The 16,863-nt window shown below is 30.4% G+C and overlaps 1 protein-coding gene across 2 annotated transcripts in view; it reads left to right on the top strand.

Annotated features, from left to right (window-relative positions):
• The window catches only part of PRKACB (protein kinase cAMP-activated catalytic subunit beta), a 123,003-nt gene that overhangs the window by 86,858 nt on the left and 19,282 nt on the right, over positions 1-16,863 (top strand). For both annotated transcript variants that reach the window (XM_081307945.1, XM_081307944.1), the window contains exons 2-6: positions 4,992-5,053; positions 6,751-6,879; positions 11,991-12,089; positions 13,032-13,114; positions 16,398-16,524. In XM_081307945.1, coding sequence (XP_081164071.1) covers positions 4,992-5,053; positions 6,751-6,879; positions 11,991-12,089; positions 13,032-13,114; positions 16,398-16,524 — 500 coding nt within the window. The remainder of the gene's footprint in view (positions 1-4,991; positions 5,054-6,750; positions 6,880-11,990; positions 12,090-13,031; positions 13,115-16,397; positions 16,525-16,863) is intronic.

Raw genomic sequence — 16,863 nt, 5'->3', positions numbered from 1 at the left:
ATTTCTTCTTGCAAACAGTCTTGTAATTGCCTTCCATTTTAGTACTTGCCACATTGCTTTATAATGTCTCCCCACTTTAGTTTCTCATCTCCTTAATGGCAGTTATATTTATTCTTTGGAGTATTCAGAGTCTCCATCAGTATCAGACAGTACTAACAGATGCTCAATAAACCAGCACAAAACATGTGGAATACCTTGAAAGATGTGTCTTTTAAAAGGGTATAACAAATTTCTTTCCTGTAGTAGAGTTTGACTGAATAACAGAAGTCCAGAGATGGTTTTACAATAGTTACAGGATATGTATTTTAATATTTGCTTCTTCATATTGTTAGCTCTATTGCAATGAGGAGTTAAATTTGTTTTCAAGGAAAATTGGTATGATATTGACTCTGATACAAAACAATAGTTGTTAGTTTTATTTACCATTTAATTTTTAAATGTCCTACTTGAAAACATGCAATTAACTGAGTTTCTACCTTAACATTTTATTTATGCAAATATTATTTTGGGAAAATGTGTATCACTGACTTAATGCTAACATGTCATTTTTATGAGTGTAATTTAATCATTGTTTAATTTATTTTCTGGACACAGCTTCCTCCTCTTCAGAAATATCTGGTAGGCAACTACTTTTTAATAAAACAAATGTTACCTTTAAAACTTTTAATTTGGTTGTTTGCAAGTTTTTATTTTCTTCTTTTAGTATTTTTATTTAGCATATTGTTAATAAAATACTTTGGTTGGTGAAGGGAAATGCTTTGTTTAATGTTGGATTTTATATATTTATAAAGATATTGTAGTTTTTTTTATGTGATGATGTTTTATAAATGATAAGTACAGTACCATGAAGCAGAGGAAGTTGTACCAAGTAGCAGAAGGTAGATTGTTACCACTTACCTAGTGAGATTATCCAAACTAATGAATATTTTAAAAAAATGTCCGTATACTATTATAAATTTTGAGTGAAATAGCTAACATTTTCTTGGGGTTTGCTTCAAGAAGTTTTTATTATATTTTTTTCTATTTTCAGTTTGTTTCCTTTCTATTTTTCTGACATACATTGAATAAAGTTGAATAGTGTTGTGCTTTTACTATAAAAAGGCCATAAAGAGGGAAGTAAAATTTATCACATTAGTAAGAGACCAGAGCCTTCAACATTTAGAATAGTTGTCATCTGCATAATACTACACTTATAAATTCTTCATATATAAAAGATAACCTCTTTTAAGAGTTAAATAATGGGACACTATAACTCACTACATATTCTTGTTTTGATAAGAAGTTATCTAGCATATTTCACACAGTATTGCAAAATGCTAATAAATTTGCTGAGTGTTATTAAACATTCATTGTAGAATTATCTGAATAAAAGATAAAGTTGTACCACACTTGAATTTTTAGTCAATTTTCTTAATGTTTAAAATGAACTTTGTAAGCCAGGCTCAATGACAACTGTAATCCCAAGGCCTCGGGAGCCTGAGGCAGGAGGATTTCAAATTCAGTCAATTTATAATCTCAGCAACTTAGTGAGACCCTATCTCAAAATAGAAATAAAAAGGACTGGGGATGAAGCTTAGTTGTAAAGCACCCCTGGGTCCAATCCCCAGTTTAAAAAAAAAATAGAATGAATTTTGTAATCTGATTTTTAACTATGACCTGTGTGTAAACATACAAAAATATCGTGAAAAGCAAGGAGAGGTAAGAATTAAGTTGTGGATTTTGGACTTGTGGAAATGCATATAAATAGTTGTTTCTTCTTCCTTCACCTCATGAATATGGGTGAATATTCTTACAAGCACAGGAACATTCACCTGGGTGAACATATAGGTTCCTTTGGCAAGCTTATCACTTTCAGAATGCAATGATGCAAGCTAAAGAGAAAATTAATTTATTTGGAAAACAATTATAATTGTAAAAGCAAAATAATGAATTGAGTTCATTTTTGGTGTGTCCTTACTTTTGTAATACCTAGTTTGCCCCATTATTAACCAATACAGAATAAAATATATTTTCAGAAAAATCTTTGAGGTACTTTTTCCTAAGGAGAAGTATTAATTACTGTAAGATGCTTTTGTTGGTAGGTACCCATGAACACACAGATAAATATTAGAGCCAATATTCTATCTATGTCTCCAAAAACTGTGGCTGTTTCAGGCTATCACAGTGGTTTAAGTGATTAACTATTGATAAGGCTTATATATTAGAACATAAGCAAACTAAAAAATTGAGAACCTCAAAACATATGCTTTTAAAGGAACTCTGGATTAATTGTGATATAGTACAGTGTTTGAGTCTGGCTGTCGCTCCCACCTCTTGTTTTATTAACTGATAACATCATGTATCCTTGGATTGAAATTTTAAAAATAACCAAAGAAAAGCATTTAGAAATTAAATCCACCAATGTCTAAAAATAATAAAATTTACAGTAAATCATGTGGTTCTTGATGTTCTTTTGTTTTAGGATTATTCATAATTCAGTGTATTGTGAAAAATATTACTTTTTATGTTTATGTTTTCTTCTGTTTATTAGGTGTATGTTTTTATCAATTTATTTTTACAGAGAGTTGATTATATTTATCTTTGCTTCTAAATAGAGTATAGATATTAGAGATTTCATATTTGTATATATATTTATAAGACAAAAACATTTCTCAGGAACAGTTTTTTTAATGGAATTATTTAATGACATAATTAATGGCCATCCTTAAAAAGGAATTGCCTTATATGTTGAATAAATTCACAAAATTTAATATCTTTGATTAATACACATTTTAAGTAATTTTCTACATGAAACCTTTATGAGATCTGTTGTTTTCTTTCTACAGTGCTACTTGACAGTAAAAGTCAGAATATTGATGAGTACCAAGAGTATTCCAAAGAATTTCCCAAATATCATCTTAGTAAATAAAATTAAGAAACCCCAGAAATTTTTCTTATAGCTCATCACCAGACTTGGAAAAGGAAAATTTTGTTTTTTCCTACTTACTATCTTTGGTAAAGACTGCCATTCCTTTCTTTGATCAGTTATTTTTTCTTAACTCTAAATCCACTTTGCATAAAATAACAGGAGAAGCTGAATAGGATGTTAGACATTTTTCTTTGATTCTCTTCCTTATCTTCAAATTCTCATGCAGGCATCTGGAGAATTTATATTTCAACTTGTGCAAGTTCTATATATAAAACTAAAAATATTTTTCAAAAGAAATTTGAGGTATATTTTTTGAGGTTCACAAGTTGTGATTTCTTAAAAGACCATTACATTTTGTAATTAATTATGTTTTGATTTATTTTATAGCTGCCATTTCCAAGTCAAGGCCATGTGCAGATATGTCTGTTCCAGGCAAAAAAAAAAAAAAAAAAAAAAAAGATTCACAAAAACCAAACATACAAACAACCATAAACCCAACTTACTTATAAAACCACTCTTCTTCAATTGTAAATAGTACATTAGCTTTTAGAAGTAAGATAACTTGAATCACCCTTTATGTAAGAATTTTCCACCCTGGGAGGAATTAGATCATATTTGGTTAATTATATGCAACTCTTTGATTCATTGTTTTGGTGCAAGAGATTTTTTATACAATGAAAAGAATCTAATTTTAAAAATTAATTTTCTTAAAATAGTTTTGAAAATATTTTATATCAATGCTAGTTTATAGAAAGTAGTAAAATAATGTCTTCAGAAATGCATACCCTAGTGTTACTTAAAAACTAATGTCTGCTTCTGATGCCTGTCAACATCATTTAAATTGCAAAACATTTTAGAATGCCAACAGCTTTTTTGGTTAGTTACAGTGATACAGTAAGATCTTTTCCAAAGATATTACATTGAGGATAAAGAAGGCAATAATAATGTGCATCTCAGAATGGCTCAATTTAAAACAGTTTCATAATTAGGGATCTTAAAGAATTTGTGAGTCTTCATTTCCTCTTTTAATTCTGTCTTCACCATCATGATCATCAATCAGTATTTCTGAAATAAATGCCAACGTGCCGATCCAATTTTACTTTGTCTTCAACTTTTTATTATTTCAACACTACTTAAATCCTGTTTTTATCATTTTCTTCTTTATAGATTGAGATAGAGAAATATTGGGAAATTTCTGAACAACAAATTAAAATAATTATTTCTTGTGTAATCGGGTTTTATTCTCATTCCTAACTACAAGAACATGAACACATCTTGACGATGACATTTTATCTATGGGAAGACAGATAAGCAGGGAATACTTTTAAATGATTGGTCATTTAATTAACAAATTTAAAACTTTAAACCACAGCTCTATAAAATATGTGGTTATTATTGATCAATATATAAGCATCTGGTTTTGAATTGCTTTAGTGCAAGTTTTAAAGTAGGCATTCAAATATTTAGAATGAGATTTTAAAGTGGTTTAGATTTTTTTGTTTATGTTTTGTTCTGTTTTGTTTTCAAGCCACTGTGGATATCCTTTACATGTTGTTAGTCTCTGGTTTCTCCTTTTCTCTCCTTTAGTAGTGAGAATGCAAATCTAATAACACAAATTCTCATAACCTGAAAACAGTCCTTTTTTCAAAACCAATTATTCTTGTTAACTCCACAGATCAAAAGATTGATGTTCTTCAGATATTTTCAGTTCATGTGTTTTAAGTCTCTATTACTATCACTGCTGGCATATTTATTTAAGCCACTATTTTTTTCCTAGATTGATTTCTAATTTTTACATTACTTTCAGATATGTTTTTAGAAGCATTATTGTTATTAGATTTGAAATTATCAAAGCAATCTCCATATAGAAAAATATTGGAGATTCTTAGAAATCTGAGAAAGTGTTTACTTCTTGTTTAGAGACACTAACTACTTCTCTAGTGTACCACAGTAGTGAATGCACATTTTCTGCTTTTTAAGGGAAGGATATTTATATGTAATTTAAATATATATAATATAAATATTCTTATGTAATGTAAATATTCCTACAAGACAAAAATCTTTTTTTCATATATGTTTTCAGTGAAGGAATTTCTAGCCAAAGCCAAAGAAGACTTTCTGAAAAAATGGGAGAATCCACCCCCGGTAAGAAATATTTAAATTTTTCTACAATTAAAATTTCTGTGTTAAGTAAAATCATGATTCTTACCTAAGTAATTACCACTCCAGATATTTTAAGTTTCAAGTGGTTTTAGTAAGCATAAATTTAAAATGGGAATTATACCACAATGTTATGTTTTAATTAATTAATTAATAATTTTATATACATCTAAATTGAAGAAGGAACTAATTTATCATATAATACTCAAAATAGGTTTTGACACTAGCACGTTTTGGTGTTTTCTAATCTCATATTAATGTTGAATGATGTCCTTGTTAGCATATACCAAAGGTGGACTTTGTGATTATAAAATGGTAAACACTATATAACATGAAACATGAAGGAAGGTGAGGAAGATGGCATATATTTCATCATATAAAGAAAAGCTATGACTAAACAGATGTTCTGTTGTGTATTAATGGACTTTGTTTCCATTATTTAGTTGGGATTATATTAAACATTTCAGTCCATTTTATCAGTAAAATAAAAAATTAACTATTAACCCATGAAATTAATACAGTTGAAATTTTAAGGACTATTTTCGGCATTGATAAAGAATTTCATTAAGTATGAAATTAAAAATGATAAAAAAGCAAATTTCTTAAGTAAAACATGGTTGATTTCCTGCTCTGTAATAATTCAACATGATGTTGCTTAACAAGCTGAGTTTTGTTTGTAATAAATTCAACAACACTGAACTCTAGTTGCTATCCAGATTCATCACATATACAAGAATCATGTTTCACCATATTTTTCTCAAGCTAAAAGCTCTACAGACTAAGTCTTGGAAATATTTTCCATGATTTTCATGGATATCTTTGTGATTAAAATTATTAAACAATTGGGTCTGCAATTACTACTTGTTGCTATTTAGCACATAATTTGTTCCTAGTAATTTTCATTTTGTTGTGGCAGCAACAAATTCAATGATTGATGCCTCTAATTCTTTGCTTCTGTGCTGTAGTCAAAGCCAAACAAAGATGTTTGCTTGTAACAAAACATCTATTCAAGGAGAAAAAGAGTCTGATTATTGTTCTGAGACTCTAGCTTTTGGTTCTTTGTGGAATGAGGAACTCTTCTTTCCTTATTGTTACTGTTTTAGGTAATACTGGGTTATTATAACATCAGAGAGAGAGAGAGAGAGAGAGAGAGAGAGAGAGAGAGAGAGAGCGAGCCTAGTGGCTTTTTCTCATGCTGTTCTTTAGCTCTGTAAGCTTGAATAAAGATCCAAATGAAGTTTGATAGTGCTTCTTCATAGGTAAATCTAATGAAAAGACTGATCTCTCAGCTTATCCATTTTATTACAATATTTACTAGTACACTAAGATTATATGGCTTACATGACTCCTCTTTGGTATACTTCTGATCAGTTTGTAATTATTAAAATACAGAGATGATTTATTAGAAATCTAGTACTAGAAATTATATTAGAAAATGACCATTACTGATTCAGCTGCTCTATGTTGCAATATAATTCTCTCCTCTGTTATTGGATCCTTTCTTATTCAATAGAGAAAGTAGGACCAATAACTTGAAACCTGAATAGTATTTTTGTATTTTTTCTACATGAATAGTTATAACCCATATTATCATTCTGGTTATGTACTACAGTGATTGTAATTATCATAGTTGTATGAAAATTTTAAGTTTTAAATTTGTTTTATTTTTCATTCATTTGTAGAATAATGCTGGACTTGAGGATTTTGAAAGGAAAAAAACCCTTGGAACAGGTTCATTTGGAAGAGTCATGCTGGTGAAACATAAAGCCACTGAACAGTACTATGCCATGAAGATCTTAGATAAGCAGAAGGTTAGTGCTTCTTATTATTTACCTACAGGTTAACTAACCTTCAGTTTTATTAGCATTAGCATTAACATTACTTGATATCTTAAGATAATTTTATTGTTTCATTCAATTTTTATTCTTAAATTGTGACTATATGATTCAGTTAAAAATTTTAGCATATGAGGATACATTATTATTTCAGTAGTTATACATAATACATGTATGTTTAACAATAAAATATATAATGTCAACATGTAAAGAACAGAATTTCTACTAGATATTGGCTTATGGAAAAATACAGGAAACAATTACCTAATCCTTAAACTGGTATAACAGAAATTTAGAAATTTAGTTTTTTGATATTTTAATTTATGGTAGAAGCTCTCTTATTTAACATGGTTGTATTTGGTAAATTTAAAATGTCAGTCATAGCAGTCAAATTTTAAGATCTACTTACTATAAAAAACAATTTTTAATTATTTATCACCATTTGGTGTAGCTAACGAATGAAGATATCTAAAGTATTTATGCTTTAAATATTAAGCTTCCATTTTCCAAATAATCAACAGTTAAGGGAAGGAAAAAGAATAATACTAAATTGTGATATATTACCTTAGAGTTATATTTCCAAGAATGACTTTTTGGCTTATTGGTATATTGGAAGGAAAGGGAAGAAGCAGTAATAGACTAGAAATTCACAGCAGCTCAACTGATGCTATCGAATAGATATGTAATGTGAGCCATGCATATCTTGTAAAATTTTCCAATAACCACATTTAAAAAGTTGAAATTAATTTTAATAATACATTTTATTTAATAGCTCAATGACTTCTAACATAAGAGGTAACGACTGAAGTCGCTCTAAAATTTATATATATCCATATACACATTTAATTGTACATATTTGTTTACTGCCTTCATTTACATATCTTTTCTAACCATGCTTCTTGAAAAAAATAGTTTAATCACTCTATCCACTAACTCACTTCTTATTAGTCTTCAGTGTACACACAACAGCTTACTTGCCTCCTCATTCACATCCTGCATCTTGCTACTCTACTAAAATAGCCCTGCCAAGTGTCACCGATCCAGTGACTGAGTCAAGTCCAGTGGACTTTTTGCTCATCTTATTTGACATTTTTAGAACATGTGACTGTGCTGAACACTCCCTTGAAACTCTCTTGTTCTGACTTCTAGAATGTCATGCTCTCCTGATCATGCCTTCACCTCTCTGGGTTCTTCCTTTTTTGTCACTTTTCCTGTTCCTGTTTTTTGTTTGTTTCTTTTCCTCTGTCTGAGCTAGGTGCAATGGCTCACGCCTGAAATCCCAGTGACTCAGGAGGCTGTGACAGGAGTATCACAAGTTGAAGACCAGCATAAGCAACTTAATGAGAACCCTGTATCAAAATGAAAAGGGTGGGGTGTAGGTCACTGGTAAAGTACCACTGGTTTCAATCCAAAAAAAAAAAAAAAAAAAAATCATTTTTCTCTCTGTTCTTTTCTTTAAAGGTTGCTAATAAATCCCTAAGTTCTGGACTATTCCCCTTGCCTTCTGTTTATTTTCTACTCTTTCCCTATCTATTCTCCAACAGGCTCAACTCTTATGTTCTCTGATCTTGCTTAGTACAGTCTGAGCCTGGATCTCCCAGAGATCTTTTAGCTCCTGCCCTCCTTTTCTAGATTAGGTTATTGGGTCTCAGAGAGGGTGAGTGACTTGTATACTTTTATTGGTAGCACAACAAGAAGATGCTTTAGATTTATCTTTGTTTATCTAGGTAGCCTCTTGTATATTATTATAATTCTTAAGGAATTTATAAAATGTGCTTTACTAACAAAATATTAAGAGGATAACAAACTATATCATCTATGCTTTTAAGTATTTAGAGAAGACATTTTTAATTCCTCCTTTTGCTAAGGCAGCAACTTATTGGATAAATTACTGAGCCAGTTACCTTATGGATAAATTAAGGCCAACAAGTATTTCCTAGAAGAATAATTGCTATTTTATATCATTTCTATTATTTCAATGTTCTAAGTCCATGCATAATTAGGACAAAAGCCTTTATATTCTGAAATTTGTCTAGTTTATTTAATTTACTAAAGCTGAGTGTTAAAATGATACTCCATGATTAACCCCTTCTTTTGTAAATGAAATCACACAAATCTTCCAATTAAACCAGTCTGGCTTCTCTATCTTAGAGTATATGGGAGTGAACGGAAAAATAAAAAAATCAGGCAGGATTAAGGAAATCTCATTTCTTCACTCCATGCTATGTGTCAAGCATTGCTAAACACTTTTTGAATTTATTGTATCAGCGAAGACACATAGCTTTGTGTGGCATTAATCTCCCTTTTCTGCCAATAACCTTGCTACTTAATTAAATAATCTTTTCAAACAGGTAGTAAATTGAAGCAAGAATCTGTTCTACATTTTTCTGATTTCTATACCTTTTTTTTTTTCTTGTTACTTTTTCCTTTAAAATGTATTTGTTATCTCTGAGATCCTTTTTACCAACACCTAGTCTGATCCCTAATTAACTTCAACTGGTATTTTACAATAATATCATAATTTTCACAACCCAGACTTTTCACCTTTAATTCATCCTCCTCACTGTCAACAAAGTTTTCTTAAACCATATCATATCATTTCCCTCATCCATCAAAAAGTTTCATGATGTTCATTAAAAGAAGTCCAAACTCAGGCTACCTAGCAAGGACCTACTTTCAAACCCTTAGTAGTCTCTTGTTCTATTCTCTACTCGAACTCTATGCTCTACTTCCCTGACTTGAAACTTGACCTTGTAATGCTGTTCTGGGTGGGGCAGGGGGTGATAGCCTATCTTCCTTATTAATAATTCCTCAAGCACTTGGCTTAAAAAATCAGCTGGTGACAATCATATTTAAATTTATGTTAAAATTATAAACTAACAGAAATATTAAGAAGCAAACATAAACTTTATATTAATTTTGAACATAAAACTACATCTCCAAGGATACTTGTTAATTTTCCTTTGCCATTTAAGAACATTTTGCTGAAATTTTGAGAAGCACTGTCCTAAGCTATAGCCAAATGGAACTGCCATTCAAGACTTACTGTTGTATGTTTTCCCCCTCAGGTATTGGTTCTGGATACTAACCCTGACTGAACTTTCTTCTGTCTTGCCCTTATCTTTATTATCCATCCATCTTAAAAGACTCAGCTCAACCCCTGCCTTTTAAAATAGATTATAATAAGAAGTGACACGTATTGAGCTTTTACTGTGTGCCAGGTACTATATTAATAACTTGAGATGCATTATGCTACATAGCCACTCTTAAAGTAGGTCTTATTATAGCATTTAATAGGTGAAGAATCTGGGGCTCAGAAAGATTATGTACTTGGCCTTAAATAAATGTTTTCTCTTTTGACAACTTATTATAACTCTAATTTGGCAATTATTCATATGTTGCTATTAACATATTCATACATCCTAGTTTCAAGTGAGTTTTATGCAGTAAGAATGTGATTTCTCTTGCCCCTATCTCTGTAACATCCATTATGCTTTATATGTAGTAGATACATACATTTAAAAGTAAAATAAATTAATTATAAATGGTGAATTTTTAACTAGTTAATTTTCAAACTAGCTAAACATATATACTTTGGCAGTTTATAAGCCTGGAATTCATTTGTATTTTAATTGTATTATGTCCCACATATACATAGTTGGCTTAGGGCTCTAATACAGAAAGCCTCTTTTGTACTTTTCATTATTTATTTCACAAGCCCACACATTGTTCATGGCCTAATTTAAAACCTGCTATATCATAAATGCAAAAGTAAACACAAAGCAACAGTCATTCTCCAGCTGGTGTTATATAATTTATTGTGATATTTATGGACTAATTGGTTCTATAACTTGTTAAAATGTAGACAGTAGTGACCCAACCACTTCATGTCACAGATTTTAAAAACTGAGGTTCAAAGACTTGAAATAACATCTCCAATTTATAAAGTTGTCTGAATAAAAGGCCTAGGTTAGAACACAGATCTTCTGGCAACCATTCTTTGCTCAGTATTATTTGTGTACTCCTAATTTTACATAGTATACCAATAACTGGCTGATATCTTTAAGTACCTTTCTTATTCATGTTCAATTGGGTGATTTCTATGACTATCCCCATATTAATATAAGCCTCTAGCAAGAAAGAATGCCACTTTCTAATGATTTACACAAATATAAGACACTTATTTATGCTTTCCTAAGGTCACCTTTTCCTAAATTCCAAGTAGAATAGAACACAGTCTTCGTGAAGTCAGGATAAATTGCTTTCCCTTTCTATTGAGTAGACAATCCGGAGAAAGCTTGATTAATCCTAAGTGACCGCTTTTTCATGAAGACATAGTATTTTCTGTGTCCTCTTCTGTGACTGTGTAAATTGAATTTTTAGAATTTGTACCTGTATTTATTCAGGTATTATAAAATGAACAGATTATTTTTACCTAATATTTTTAAATGTTTTCATAGTCCTTAATTTCCTTACTGATCTTCTGAAGTATTTAAAATCAATATCTACTTACTGAAGTGATATGGTGATTTAACTGTAGGTCATTTGGAACCAAGACTTGTTCCAAATTAATTTTTAGTATTTTTTTATGGGTCTGTTCCTTATTCCCACTTAGTCCTTACTTTTTAACTTCATAGTTTACTTTTTTTTTTTTTTTTTTTTTTTTTTGGTACCAGGGATTGAACTCAGGGGCACTTGCCCACTGAGCCACATTCCAAGCCTTATTTGGTATTTTATTTGGAGACAGGGTCTCACTGAATTGCTTAAGCGTCTCACTTTTGCTGAGGCTGGCTTTGAAATTGTGATACTTCTGCCTCAGTCTCCCAAGGCACTGGGATTACAAGGGTGCGCCACCATTCCCAGTCCATAGTCTACCTTTGTAAGACCAAGGTTGAAATCCTCTATTAGGTTCTTTTCATTTGAATCTCGTGAGCCCAGTTTGTAATTATTATGCTTCTTATTAAAATCCAGCAGTTTTGCTTATTCAAGTTTTTTATTGTATGGAAAACACTTTTTTTCTTTTAAAATGATAGTATCTTTTAAATTTTGTTTAAGTATACTAAAGTATATTTATTTCTCAATTGCAGGTTGTTAAACTGAAGCAAATAGAGCATACTTTGAATGAGAAAAGAATATTACAGGCAGTGAATTTTCCTTTTCTTGTTCGACTGGAGTATTCTTTCAAGGTAAATTTTAATAATATCTAAATAAGATATTTTCAACCTCATGTATTTTTAAAAATGTAAAGCTATGATAAAATTCTAAACCAGATGATACAACTAGAGAACATGAGTAAATAAAGGAAATATTTTTAGATTTTGTGTAATACAATCCTATTGTGCTTATAAACTTAGGTAATGAAAAAGTTTTAGCTCTCCCAGGGCAACTTTTCAAAGTGACATATATAATTTTTCATTGGAAGGTATTGCAAAATTTAAAATTTTAGGGATCTAGAAACAGTATGCCTCCTGCAAATGAATCCACTTCTCTTAAACACTTTAGACCATCATCTCACTATTATTTCTTACTTAGTAATTTGTAGAATACAAATTACTTGCATAAACCAACACAGTTTTCCTCCCCTGTTTAAGTGTCTGATAAAGTACAAAGGGTTTATTCTTTAAATTGGCAGTTTTCCAGCTCTTTGGAATGATACTTGGCGTTTCTCTACTCTATCGAATCTATTAAACATTGTAACTTTTTTACCCCTTTGTTCTTTAAATCAAACGAAAACCTATGTATTCAAGATATTAAAATCATTAATCTCTCAGACATAATATATAAATATTATTCACTTTTTTAAATTGTTTTTTAACTTTGTTATTCCTTTGCCTATGCTGTAGCATTGTTATTATTGCCTCCGTGTTAAATGTTGTCTGCAAGAACAGGAAGAGCAAAAAGTTCCAGACTAATTTGTGCCAAGAATGCCAGGAGGAAAAAAGAGAAAAACAAGATGAGTGCCCCAGTATAGGAAAGATACAGGAGTTCCCATTTATTCTCTTTTTTCTCAGTTTTATTAACCTGTCAGATGGATTTTGATTTTCTTTTTCTAATTGAAAATGATATAATCTTAAAATACTTTTACCTAGATTTTCCATTTTAATATATTTCTTTTTATTTGTTGATAGGATAATTCTAATTTATACATGGTTATGGAATATGTCCCTGGGGGTGAAATGTTTTCACATCTAAGAAGAATTGGAAGGTTCAGGTAACTAATGCCTTTTCCTTTCTTTCATCTTTATTATGCTTGTGTTTATTTTAAATCAGATTCTTAAGTTACTACCAATGTCAAGAATTTATTTAATATATGAAGCATTAGGTGAAAACTCTTAACCAGAAATATACCAAACATGATTTTTAAAATTCAAAGCAATATGAAACCAATTTAATATTCTGTTGGTAGATATTGTGAGATTATTTGAAGAGTTTCCAGAAAATACAAAAGTTAAATTTTAAAACACCAATATTTATTGAACAAATATTTGAGATTATGTAATGACATAGTACATAACATATTGTAATAATAATTAATATTTAATGATGACCATATTTGAAACAGGTTTGCATAAGGATGATGATGAGAAAAGACTAAAGAAATGATAATAGTGATATCATGATAAGATTATAAAAGTGCTGTTCACAAATTTAATTCTTAAAGTTTTTGCTCTGTTGAATTTTTGAAATATATACATAGTTTAAGAGAAATTTATAGTTTCTTATGAGGTTATTACTAATATGATCTCAGTTGTGAAAATTGGTTTTAGATACTGATAGTTTTATCCGTGTATAATAGTTCATAAGCTACTAGTGATAATTAGCAATCTAAAATAAAATGAGGCTGAAACTGAGAGCAGGTCCAGTTTCTCTCAGGATATAAGAATTAAGTTAAACATTAGTATGAGCTCAAACAGGGCTGATGATGGTAATTTGATTCATAAAGAGATAATGATAGACTTGGACTATCATGAGATGATATCAGATAATAGGCAAGCATTAGTTATTTGCATTAACTGGGGACTAAGTCATATTTTTATTTATTGACCAGTAATATGTAAGTCACATAATGTGTCAGGGACTTTCACTTCCTTTTCACGTCCCTACCAACCTCTTGTCCAAGCAAGCTTAGAATTGTCACGTTGCCCTATAATTATTCAATGTTTTCACTGAAGTTCCACACCTAAACCTGTTTTCTGAAAGTTTTCTGCCCATTTTCTATAACTGCTCATTTCTTTGCTCTGTAACTCCTCACACTCAGCTTTTAATATTTGACTTGGTACTACAAGGAAAGCAAGTTGACTGAAATAATTCACTCAGAGATACTATCTTTTCTGAGCTTTCACACATAAGACACATACACTCTAAATAATTCTTATTCTCACCTTAGAAACTTTGAGGCAACAAGAATTTGAGATATAGTTTAGCGTGTCTTTGATCAGAAGCAGTGAAGTCAACTGATTCTCTACTTAAACAGAGGATGTCAAGACTTAAAAGCTGCCACAGCTTTAAACTTTCCTGATATCTTCCTGTAATTCCTTAAATATTTAGTAGAAATACCCAATAACAAATGGCATTTAGAATTTTTTTGCTATCACTTTTGAACAATTCAATTGTTGTCTGTATTCCTTTAGGCAAGCATTAGTGTGTAGCGATAAATCATTATGTGAAGTATATTGTATATTTACAGATACACAGAGAAAATATAAGGGAGACCTCTCAGGTCACATGTTTCCAAGTTTAAGGATACTTGTTGCAATAACTGGGAATGAGTCCTCCAATTTCTTATGATTTTCCCTTCATCCTTTGTCATTTGACATAGGATATAGATTGTTACAATGTTGGGATAGGGCTGAAACTGAAAGAGTATTATGGAATGTTATCCCCAAAGTGTTCTTCTTTTCATATTCATTCATTTAACAAAGATTTAAGAGCCATCTGATGTAATCAGGCTGAATTGGGAATTTCAGTAACAAGCATTTCTGATGCTACCAGATCAAATTCATGCCATTCATCTTTTGGGAAATCCTACTAATAGTTTAAACTGTTTATTAAAGATATATAAAGAAGACATTTGGTATTTGTTTTTTAGGGATTGGCTAGCTTCACTATGAACAGAGCAGGGAGGAAGAATAGGAAGAAAAGAGTAACATTAAACAGAGACATGAGATGGGAGGGAAAGGGAGAGAAAAGGGAAATTGCATGGAAATGAAGGGAGACCCTCATTGCTATACAAAATTACATATAAGAGGTTGTGAGGGGAATGGGAAAATAAACAAGGAGAGAAATGAATTACAGTAGATGGGGTAGAGAGAGAAGATGTGAGGGGAGGGGAGGGGGGATAGTAGGGGATAGGAAAGGTAGCAGAATACAACAATTACTAATAGGGCATTATGTAAAATTGTGGATGTGTAACCGACGTGATTCTGCAATCTGCATTTGGGGTAAAATTGGGGGTTCATAACCCACTTCAATCTAATGTATGAAATATGATATGTCAAGAGCTTTGTAATGTTGTGAACAACCAATAAAAAAATAAATAAAAAATAAATAAAAAATTTTAAAAAATAAAGATATATAAAAAAGAAAGTCATTGGAATGACTTTGGAATTTATCAGGCAGATTAGCAGAATTCAGTGAACATACTAGAAAATTAATTATAAATTTAATTTAGAAAATTGGTACATCCTTTTGTAATAATACTCATGTGGCATGAAAAATATACTGATTTGTTAAAATTACAATGACATATAGATGTAATCTATGCATACAAGAACTGTGCATGTTTACACAAACATACAGATTATATATGTCAGTGTATCGTATACATCCATAGTAAAAAATTAATTTGCTAAGATTGCATATTTTGTTGGATAGGATAGGATTTGATAGGATTACAATTGTTTATTCTTCGACTATATTTTGTGATTTCTGTAATGAGGATATCTTATTTTTGTAATAGAAACTACTACAAAATGGCTAAAATGGCATTAATCTTCACATTAATGAAGTTAAAGAGCTTGTATACAATGAAATTCTTTAAGCACTTGAAATTTGTGAAAAAAGTAGATAGAACCTAATTAATTGGAGATAGATAGTCCAATTAGCACATTAACTTTTCAATCATTCTCAAGTTCAGACATAATTATAAAGATATTATTGTCTTTATAATATGGGAAATAATAATTCAAAATAATATAATTGTTTTAAGGTTATGCTTTTCTTCAACATAAATAAAATAAATAAGGTGTAACTTACATAACAGGTGCATAGAGAAAAACATGTTCCCTAAATGTATCAAAACATTATTTGAAGACAATTTGGAAATTTACTAAATATTTGAAAACACAAAATTCTTTATATACATTTAAAAGAAAAAAATGCATTTATCTCCTCAAATACCTCCATTCTGTGTTATAGTAATTTTTATGTATAATCTATTAACTCATGATTGTTATCCGTTTTACAGAAAATCAATGTTTTGGGTTTTTTTGCAGTGAGCCCCATGCACGGTTCTATGCAGCTCAGATAGTGCTAACATTTGAGTACCTCCATTCATTAGACCTCATCTACAGAGATCTAAAACCTGAAAATCTCTTAATTGACCATCAAGGTTATATCCAGGTATGACTTGAACATATCTTATATAACATATTTGAGAAAATACTAAGTAAGAAGTCTATGTCAACTGTCAATGTTGGACTTTTTCTTTTTTGAGAGAGAGACAATCACTGTTTCCTGATAGCTCAAATTGAGTTTTTAGTTCTGCTGTTATTACAGAGAAGCAAGAAAGCACATCAAGGATGGAACTGTTCAGATCTCCTATAACAATTGTGAACTGAATATAGACTCCTGCATAAGCTAATGATAATAGCTAACTTTGTGAGTACTTATTAGTGCCAGGCATATTCCAAGTGTTTTACAGGATGGAGTATCCCTAATATGAAACTTTTTGAGTATCAA

This window comes from Spermophilus citellus (assembly GCF_964194105.1).
Source record: "Spermophilus citellus genome assembly, chromosome: 9".
Classification (NCBI taxonomy): domain Eukaryota; kingdom Metazoa; phylum Chordata; class Mammalia; order Rodentia; family Sciuridae; genus Spermophilus; species Spermophilus citellus.
This window is presented reverse-complemented; position numbering and strand designations above follow the sequence as displayed.